Source organism: Fukomys damarensis, unplaced genomic scaffold, assembly GCF_012274545.1.
Source record: "Fukomys damarensis isolate Sample0158 unplaced genomic scaffold, DMR_v1.0_HiC HiC_scaffold_37, whole genome shotgun sequence".
Lineage (NCBI taxonomy): Eukaryota > Metazoa > Chordata > Mammalia > Rodentia > Bathyergidae > Fukomys > Fukomys damarensis.
The window spans coordinates 11,688,659-11,698,952 of record NW_022900949.1 but is presented as its reverse complement, the minus strand read 5'-3'; the positions used below and the strand labels follow the sequence as shown (position 1 = coordinate 11,698,952).

The 10,294-nt window shown below is 48.4% G+C and overlaps 1 protein-coding gene across 4 annotated transcripts in view; it reads left to right on the top strand.

Annotated features, from left to right (window-relative positions):
* Nucleotides 1–9,227, top strand: part of LOC104869644 (leukotriene-B4 omega-hydroxylase 3) — a 31,724-nt gene extending 22,497 nt beyond the window's left edge. For all 4 annotated transcript variants that reach the window (XM_033759768.1, XM_033759769.1, XM_033759771.1 and 1 more), the window contains 9 exons: nucleotides 18–68; nucleotides 2,750–2,871; nucleotides 4,016–4,286; nucleotides 5,833–5,899; nucleotides 6,096–6,225; nucleotides 6,936–7,069; nucleotides 7,164–7,228; nucleotides 7,389–7,471; nucleotides 7,834–9,227. In XM_033759768.1, the coding sequence (XP_033615659.1) occupies nucleotides 18–68; nucleotides 2,750–2,871; nucleotides 4,016–4,286; nucleotides 5,833–5,899; nucleotides 6,096–6,225; nucleotides 6,936–7,069; nucleotides 7,164–7,228; nucleotides 7,389–7,471; nucleotides 7,834–7,999 (1,089 nt within the window). In that variant the 3' untranslated portion in view covers nucleotides 8,000–9,227. The remainder of the gene's footprint in view (nucleotides 1–17; nucleotides 69–2,749; nucleotides 2,872–4,015; nucleotides 4,287–5,832; nucleotides 5,900–6,095; nucleotides 6,226–6,935; nucleotides 7,070–7,163; nucleotides 7,229–7,388; nucleotides 7,472–7,833) is intronic.
* Nucleotides 9,228–10,294: the final 1,067 nt, after the last annotated feature.

The window sequence follows — 10,294 nt, the reverse complement described above, 5'->3', positions numbered from 1 at the left end:
CCGCCTTCCATTTCAACATCCTGAAGCCCTACGTGAAGATTTTCACTGACAGCACAAAAGTCATGCATGTGAGTCCTTGAGCTCAAGGTTCCAAGTGGAGTCTGGAGGGAAAAAGCACCACAGACAGGTCAGGTCCACAGTCCTGGCTCTGAAGAGTTGCTTTGAGGCCATTGTTGTTTCTCCCTCCGGCCTTAATTTCTTCATCTGTAAAATGGGGATAAAAATCTCTAAAGGTGGCCTAGAGGATGGAATGGAGTCAAGTTGGTAGCACGAAATGGTTGTGCAGAATGGACAGCTTCCACGTTTCTCACACAGAAGTCCCATAAATTGAACACAGGAAGGATGAAGACGGCATAGAAGATACTGCTGAATATTAAGCCATTTCCAAACTCACTGGGGTACAGGAATAAGTGTTCATGATAGATGTGTTAGGTCAGGAGTCCGGTTCTTCGGGTCAGGGATGGGATCCTCACAGTGTATGATCAGCTGCAGGTAAGGTAGGGAGCTGTTTTGCCCAATTCTCTCCCATGTTTGGAACATGTCCAACTTCAGGCTGATTTAGAATGTCTTCCACTGGACATTTAGACTCTGATCCATTTGAGTCCCTTTCTTCAGAAGGCATCTTGAAGTGGTTCACATGATGGAGCCAGGATCTGTTGGGAGTGAGAGGAAGTTTCATTGCCCCTCGGAGCTTAGGATTTTTGGAGTCTTGGCCTCATGGTCACCACCTTGTGTTGGTCACAGTCAGGAGTCTAGCACAGAATAAAAAACAAATGAATAAAAAACAAACTCTACCTCTTAATGGAAGATGCTGAAAAAGCACACTGCACAGGGTCTAAATAAAGGAAGGTGAGAACGGAGGGGACAATTTTGTGTAGAGCTTAGCATTTTTCCTCACTTGCAATATTTTAAGTTTGCTGGTTAGTGTTTCCTGTGTCCTGCAAGAAGAGACGAGATTCCTGGGTCAGAGACAAAGTTTTTCTCACTCATGGCACACCAAGCAGCACGTGCTTCTTGTTGGTTTTCTTCCATTCTCCAAGCCTCCCAAATCTCATAGGGATCACACAGGTGAGCCCCAACTGGTGCTGCTCATGTATATATTACAATATATTACAATAGGAGAGCCTTACCTTAAGGAATCTGTCCTTAGAGCAAGCACAAGTGTGCTTGATATTTGTCTCATGGAAACCATTCCCTCATTCACAGAGATTGTTCTCTGCCAACACAACTCTGAGAAATGTTAAGAACCACCAGACGAGTACATCTCTGGCACAGACAGCAAAGATGTGCAGTGCCAATCTCTCGAAACAGGGATGTTTCTCTGCATTATCACAACGAAGACAAAGCTAGGTGGCACTTACGAGTAGTCCACATATATTAAAAATAATGTCTTGGGGTGAGGGATTTAACTCAGTGGTTCTTCTGCCTGCCTCAAAAGCATGAGGTCCCGAGTTCAATCCCCAGTACCCACCCCCCAAAAAAGTCCTATGAGAGCTGGGTGTGGTGGCACATGCCTGTAACCCCAGCACTCAAGAGGCTGAGGTAGAAGGATCGCTGGGAGTTTGAGACCAGCCTGGACTACCTAGTGAGTTCCAGGTCAGTTTCAACTACGTAGTGAGACCCTGTCTCAAAATAAATAAATAAATAAAATTTTTTAAAAAGTCCTGTACCAACTCCATAATATATGCTGTCCAGTTTGATTTTCACCAGTGTTGAGGTAGAGATTATTTTTTTCCCATCACAGATGGAAAGCCTGTACATCACAGAGATTAGGGAGTGTCTTAATTGCATTTTTTCATTGCTGAGACAAAACACCTGATATCCAGTGTTAAATGAGGAAAGGTCTACTTTGGTTCACAGTTTGTAGAGAGTTCAGTCCACAGTTGGCTGTCTCCAAGACAGGGTGGCAGAGGGGCATCACACATGAGAAATAGTATGTGGCAAGCAGGCAAGAGACAGCAAAGCAGAAAGCAGCAGAAGCAACAGCAGCAGAAGCTTTCTTTCCATCCCTTTATGTTCCATCTGGGGTACCTAGCTCTTGGGTGATGCCACTCACATCCAAGATGTGGTGACATTAATCCCAGCATCACACATGCTAGATCTAGCCACCTCCAAAAACCCCACCTATGACTGCACGAGGCTTTGGGTAGACATCTAAATACAGGCCATAACAGGGAGCTTGTAAAATGTGTCCAGCTAGTAAGTGAGCTAATAGCTGTAGAGCAGATAGCCTATTCTAGTTTATTGAAACCAGTGCAGCCCAATTAAACCAGCCAAAGATTTGACAGGTGGACTGGGGGGAGGGGAATGGAATGAGTTGACCAAGGGAGCACAGAGTACGGGAGGTTGATCTGGGACATGAACTCAGGGCTCCCAACTCCCGGTCTTGGGTGTTCATCTCCTAGTAGTAACAGTTTCTGTTTACACTCAAGCGTGGTCTTTCCTGGGGCAGAGGACCAGTAGACTGCTTTGAGAATCCAAAGCAGTGGTTGGGGGTGGGAATGTGCTTAAAGGAGTCAAGGCTTAGTGGCATCCCTGTCTTTTTCTCTGGCCAGGCCAAGTGGCAGCATACTCCCGGTCTTGGGTGTTCATCTCCTAGTAGTAACAGTTTCTGTTTACACTCAAGCGTGGTCTTTCCTGGGGCAGAGGACCAGTAGACTGCTTTGAGAATCCAAAGCAGTGGTTGGGGGTGGGAATGTGCTTAAAGGAGTCAAGGCTTAGTGGCATCCCTGTCTTTTTCTCTGGCCAGGCCAAGTGGCAGCACCTGATCTCCCAGGGCAGCGCCCGTCTGGACATGTTTGAGCTCATCAGCCTGATGACCTTGGACAGTCTGCAGAAATGTGTGTTCAGCTTCGAGAGCAACTGTCAGGAGTGAGTCCTTTCCCTGGGCTTGGAAACTGGGCCATGGAGCCAAGGGAGGAGGTGGGGAGGGAGAACTGACCAGAGGAATTAGAAGATCCTTGCTGGAAGAGATGGGTCAGACCTGGGCATTGAATGAGAAAGAAGACAAGAAAGAGAAAATGGTCCTTCTGTGTATGTGGAATCATTTGAGTAGTGGTAAAGGGACTCAAATGAGCAAAGTATGTGGAAAGAGGTGCACAGTGCAGGAGGCACCCAGAAAGTGATGTTGGAGAGGCAGCTTGTATTTAGATCAGAAGGGCACTGAAAAGCCTATCAAAGGGGTATGAACCTTCTCCTGACATTTCTTGGGAACCACTGAAGATGTTAAGCTTGTGTTAGAGAATTGTGATACTATGACTAAATGCCCCAAATAGTCATCTTACATTAAGGAAAGGCTTATTATTGTTGGCTTCAGTCAATGATCAATTGACTCTTAGTTTTGGACAGGTTTGGCGCAGTCACATCATGGTGGGAGTGTGTGTTCCAGTAGGCTGTACTTCATGGGAGTTAGAAGTAGAGAGACATAGCAACTGATGGGCTCCCAATCTTCCCCACAGGGCAGACCCTTGATTATCTAACTTACCTCACCTTCCAGAGGTCCTACCATATCCTAATAGCACCACAGGCTGGTGGCCAATCTTTGGACATATCTTCCTCCTGAGGACACTTCCTAATAGCAGCACACCTGATGATGGGCATGATTAGATCTGAGCTCTGTGGAACACTGATTGACATGAAAATTTTGGATGGAGTTGGCACAGAATTCAAGGAGACTGTGGAGTTGTTAGGCCACGGGCCAGTTAGAAGAGAATGAAATATGAGATTTGAGGAGAATGTCAGGAAGGAGAAGGAGCAGGACTGGAAACTGGGTCAAAGAGAAAGAGAGGAGCACCGCCTTCACGGTTTTATTGCTGACTAGGAGATAGACAGCTCAAAGAGATGGGATGCAGCCAAAGAAGAAATTGTAAGGGTCAAGTCACAGCTCAGGTATCTGCGAGGCCACCTGCCTCTGGAGCCTCAATTTCCCAATGAGATGCAATTACTATTAGTGGGAAGTATGTCTCATGCTTCAGTTACATGATGTTTTGCTTTCCTTTATGCCCCCATCCTGCAGAAAGCCCAGTGAATACATTGCTGCCATCTTGGATCTCAGTGCTCTCGTGTCAAAAAGGGTTGATCAGATCTTTCTGCACAAGGACTTCCCGTACCTCCTCACCCATGATGGTCAGCAATTCTGTAAAGCCTGCTGCCTGGTGCATGAGTTCACAGATTCTATCATCAAGGAGCGGCGTCACACCCTGCTCAATCAGGGAATTGATGACTTTCTCAAGGCCAAATCCAAGTCCAAAACTTTGGACTTCATTGATGTGCTTCTGCTGAGCAAGGTGGGATTATCAAGATGTGAATGAATGAACCTCGCTGTCAAATGTCAGCTCAAATAACTTGAGCTTTCCCATAAGGCACTGGGGATTTAGGGAAGGTATTTGAGAAGGAGGCACAAGGTAGACATAGAGGTGCTTTAGCGATGACTCTGGAATACTTGGGGCAGGGATTAAGTCTGAAACTACGAAGCACTCTATTGATAAGGTGAGAAGTTAGGGTGCCACAGTTAAATTTATATCTATATTATATTTATCATCTCTTTCTCTATGTTGACCAATGCACCAAACTTTTTGATCAGGCAGCCCATTTATTACTCACGGTGATATAACAGCAGCCAGAGCAAGACTCTCGCGATGGTTCCCCTTCCCACTCCTCCTTCCCTAAGTGACGCAGTGCTTTTTCTAGGACATGCACTGGGTTTTCAACCCAGGAAAAACGTCTGTACATCATGAGTCTTGGAGCCTCTTCTCGTAGGGAGATGAAGAGAAAGAGCAAGAGGGAGAGGGAGAGGGAAGAAAATTTTATTCTGGAATATGCAAACCAAATTGAGGGGAGAAAAGATGTTTTGGATTTATTACCTGAGAAAATGATAAGGTGCTTTGAAATAATTCTTAATCCCTAACTTCCAAAGTAAAATAGCACCCAATCATCTTGTAACCCAGGCTGCTATTAATATTATTTCAGAAATCCCTCATCATACAGAAGTGTGAGATATTAATGGACCATTAATTTTCCAACAAAAACGAAGAGGAATCCAGGAAACTGGGGAGGGTGTCTGGGTGACAGGGACTCTGGAGATAGGGACTGATGGCTAGCTTTTCATTGTTGTGACCACTTGGCTGAGAAAACCCTTTTTGGTCATATTGGGGATTTCTTCCAGGACCTTCACACTGAGCTACACTCACAGCTCTTTTTAATTTTGCAATAGAGACTCAGTATGTGGCTCAGTTTCCCAGGCTGAGCTTCTACTTATGATCCTCCTGCCTCATCCTCACAGACTGCTGGGACCATGCACAGGTCATCATCACGCACAGATAACAAACAAACAAATAAGCAACAGCTTATCAGAGGAATGATTTCTTTTGGGTCACAGTTTTGCTGCGTGGTCAGCTGGCCCTATTACTCGTCCTGTGATGAAGTGGAAACATGAAGACCCAAGGGCATGGTGGAGGAAAGCTCATCTCATGGCAAACAGGGAGCAAAGAGAAAAGATAAAAGCCAGAAATGAAGGGACTGGGGACCAGATATAGCTCCCGATTTCATGCTCCCATTAATTACCCTCTTGAGCAGACCTTTCATTTTCAGAGTCTCTCGGCAATACCATCCGATTATGATCCTAAAATTGGATTAATGTGGTAATTAATTTTCAGCCCTCTTCAGCCATCACCTTCTGAAAGCTCCCTCTCTGAACACGTGAGATTGTTCAGGAGTACTTTAAAACATAACCACGACTAAGGAAACCTAGCGGTGTGAGTGGACGTGACATCTTGATAGGTTTCTCAGAAGCCTCACAGCTGGTGTGATTCAGAGGGTCTTGCCTCCTCTCAGGATGAAGATGGAAGGGAGTTGTCAGATGAGGACGTACGAGCAGAGGCCGACACGTTCATGTTTGCGGGTGAGGGTTCCGGTGTGGGATTCTAGACTGTGCATGGTCTCCCCGTGAGGGGAACGTGGTGGGTCAACCGTGGCTCTCTCCATTCTGCCCCTGCTTTCCACCCCTCCTTCCTCCCCGGGGTCTCAATGGGCGGGCGCTGTCCACCCCGTGGTGCTGAAACGGCCCAGAGACCCGAGTCGGCCTGGCTGTTCTTCAGGTCACGACACCACGGCCAGTGGTCTCTCCTGGGTGCTGTACAACCTGGCCAGGCACCCAGAATACCAGGAGCGCTGCCGGCAGGAGGTGCGAGAGCTCCTGAGGGGCCGTGGGCCTGAAGAGATTGAATGGTGAGTCAGGTCCCCATGGCCTGTTCCTGAGCGCCTCTCATGGCTCTGCTCTCCAGTGCGGCAGAGTGATTATATTTTTGATGAGTTTTCCCATTATCATCTAATGAGTACTGCAGCTGAGTCCACAAACATCCCCTGGTACCCAGACTGGCTAGAAAGGGAAAGGCTGTGAGTGTTGGGAACAGAAAGACCTGGGCTGCTGAGACAACATGTGAGGAGAGACGATGCGTGTCCCCTGCACTCCTTTCTTTTTCTCTCAGGCAACATGTTTTCAAACATTTTCTTTCCCTGGGTGGTTGCTGCTCTCACGCTTACCCTGTCTCAGAGCAGGGATTGGTAAGGAACTCCTTGGGATAAAAATCATCTGCTTACCGTCGTGAACACCTGTGCCATTCATCTTTCTGTTCCACTCTGCAGATGTCCCCAGTTATCCTTCCAGGCCCTATTCTGTGTCCAGTCTGAGCCTTATTATAGACTTACGAAGGATCTACTTCAGGGATCTGCCTTCCCTGAGTTCCCAACTTGAGAGGCAGGGTGACTTTCGTAGTTCAGGACAGGCCCAGGAAAATTAAAAACATTTCTTTTGCTTGACTACTTAAATATTTGATTTTTGTTGGCTTTAAATAATTATACGGAGAAAAGATTCATGGGGCAACACAAGGCTGTGGCCTGTGTTTTCCCTGGATAGCTGTGGGTCGTGGTTTCCTTAGGGAGGACCTGGCCCAGCTGCCCTTCCTGACCATGTGCATCAAGGAGAGCCTGCGTCTGCACCCCCCGGTCACCGACATCTCCCGCTGCTGCACACAGGACGTTGTGCTCCCCGATGGCCGGGTCATCCCCAAAGGTGCCCACATTGTCAGGGGCAGGAGGCTCCCGGGCAGGAATCAGGGTCCATCAGGCCGTGGGTCCTTGCCCTGATCGCTCGCTCCTCTCCACAGGTGTTACCTGCCTCATCAGTATTTTCGGGCTGCATCACAACCCAGCTGTGTGGCCGGACCCCGAGGTGCTGCCTCCCCATCCCGGTGTACTGCAGGGGTCCTAGAGCAGGGCACACGGTGTTGTTGACCCGGGAAATCAGACGTCACCTGCCCCTAGCGCACCTGTCTCTCCTTGGCTGTTCTGGGCGACCCCACCCAGCAACCGTGGCTCCCTCTCTTCTCCAGGTCTACGACCCCTTCCGCTTTGACCCAGAGAACAGCAAGGACAGGTCGCCTCTGGCTTTCATTCCCTTCTCCGCGGGGCCCAGGTGAGGGCAGTGGGCGTGGGCTGGGCAAGGGCTGACCGGGGCGGGGACTGGGCGGGACAGAGGGGACATCCAGGTTGGCTTCTCATCGCCCCAGCTCAGGCTACGTACAAAGTTGTGAAGAACAGTGGATGGTTTGGTGCAAGAGGGGTCCTCGGTGGGCTCAGAACCTGCTCCCTGCCTACCGGTGTGATTCAGGCGCCGGAGTCTCAGCCTGGTTCGGGACACACACGCCCAGGTTGGGCGCGGGCGCGGTTAGCGCCCCTCGCAGTCCCTGGAGCTGACACGGTGGGGTCCGGGACAGGTTCGGGCAGGACGGGCCTGGATGGTCCGGGGCGCAGTCACGGTCCCCGCCCCGCCCGCAGGAACTGCATCGGGCAGACCTTCGCCATGGCGGAGATGAAGGTGGTGCTGGCGCTGACTCTGCTGCGCTTCCGCGTCCTGCCCGATGCCACAGAGCCGCGCCGGAAGCCCGAGCTGATCCTGCGCGCAGAGGGCGGGCTATGGCTGCGCGTGGAGCCGCTGAGCTGAGCTGTGCGTGCAGGGAGCTCCGTGGCCTGGCCGGGGATCCAGATTACCCCTGGCTCACCGTCCTTTGCGAAGACTCTCAGGAATAAACTGTGCTGTCCCCTGTGTCAGTCCCAGCGAGCGCCAGCAGGGGGAGCTGGGGACCCATGGGTGGGGATGAGTGGGGTGGGAAAAAGGAGGGCGGGGGGTCTCTGAGCCCAAGACCATGACCGCTTCTGGGTGAACACAGGGCCCTCACGGTGACGGTGGGAGCGACGGGAGGTGTTTGAGCAGAAAAGGGACCGGGATCATTAGGGAAGTAAGGAGACCTCAGCACTTTGCCCTTTCATGACCTCCAGTCTTATCTGCTAATGCACCCTGCCTTCTGTCACCTTTGGATTCTTCAGTGTTTCTAAGGTCACTCAATTGTTTTTATAGATAAAATAATTTTATTTTCTATTTTTAAAATTAGTACACATTTGCAGTACATAATGTTTTAATGGATCTTAGCCAGCAGTCACACGAATTTCACATGATTTCGTTTATTCTCTCCTCCTTCTCTCCCTTCCCCTCCCTTCATCTCTGTATCCCCTTCCCATTTGCGGAAGATCTTTCTCCCTGTTTCCTGTAGCCTAGTTTTTATTTTTAAAGAATTGTTTGTACTTGGGTTTCACATTTAGGAGAAGTACGCAACATTTAAACTCGTGTATCTGATGTATTCCCATAACATTAAGGTCTCCAGGTCCACGTGTTTTCCTACAAGTGACTCAGATTGATCCTTCTTTACAGCGGAGTCGTCCTCCACTGTGCACAAGTTGCACGTTCTCTTTATCTGTTCCTCTGTTGGACATATAGGCTGCTTTCAAGATGTAGCTATGATGAGTTTTGCTGGTAGAAATACAGGAATGCATATATCACTGTGGTATGCTTTAACTCTTTTGGGAGGATACCCAGCAGGGAAATACCTAGGTCAAATGAAATTTGTATTTTTTGTTTTCCGGGGCATCTCCGCACTGTTTTCCTTTGCAGTTGTACTGGTTTATATTCCCACCAACAGTGTAGAAGTATGCTTTTGACCCCACATCCACAACAGCATATGTTGTTGACTTTTTTTTTTCATGATGGCCAGTCTTTCTGGAGTAAGAGGAAATCTCAGTGATGTTTTGATTTGCATTTCTATTGTGGCCATAGACCGTGAGCAAGTTTTGATGCATTTATTGGCCATTTACAGCAAGTTAAAGTAAACAAGCAACAGAGTGAAGAGAGAACCTACAGAATGGGGAAATATTTTGCCAGCTACACCTGACAGAGGACCAATATCTAGAGTTTGAAAAGAATTCCAGAATATCAGAACCCCCAAAATACAAAGCCAAATCAAAACATGGGCCACTGAATTGAACAGACATTTCTTTGACTAAGAAATACAGGGCCAGGGACTTAGCTCAGTGGCACTGCACCTGCCTCACAAGCACAAGGTCCTCAGTTTGATGCCCAGTACAGAGAAGAAGGTGGGAGGGGAGGGGAGGTGGATAAGAACAAATGGCCAATAAATACCAGCGGAAACCTCCTGAGCCTGATCCTTACTGGCAGGATTTCTGTCAACCTTCCGGTCTTCTGAGCTCAGGCCAGAATCTCCCCTGTAGTACAGCCTCAGGTGTTCTGGCTCTATTTTTTTCCAAACATTTCCAAATTCTTCCCACAAGCCAGTCCCAAAGGCTCCTGAACCACAGGTCATGCAGGTATTGTCACAACAGCAATCCCACTTCTCTGGTACCAAATTATGTCTTAGTTTACTTTTCTCATAGCTGAGACAAAATACCGTACAATCAAAGTTAAAGGAGGAAACATTTATTTAGTTCACGGTTTGTAGAGGTGTCAGTCCATAATTGGCTGGCTCTAAGGCAGGGTGGCTTGGCAGAGGGGCATTGCCTAGGAGAACAAGTCCATCGCAGGCAGAAGGCAGCAAAGCAACAAAGAGAATGACCACAACCCTTTCTGTCCCTTATATCTTATCCAGATTATTCTTAATCCTGTAGTAGACACCTTGGCCCAGTATCAGCAGGCTATAGCGGCACAAGCTTCTTGCCCCTCCATAATTCATCTGTGTTACACTGGAAGTGACAGAGGTTGGCTGAGTTCACTGCCAGTCAAGGTCACCTGATTCCAACTAAATTCCTCCCCTCTGAATTAACAATTTTTTCTCTTCAGTAAAGATATGCTGTGCCCTCATTCTATTGTCCTGCCTGCTTGAAATTTGTCATCAGCAGGTGTTGATCAACTAGGCCTGCCCAGTTTCCCCTCTTCCCACACTTGGAATAA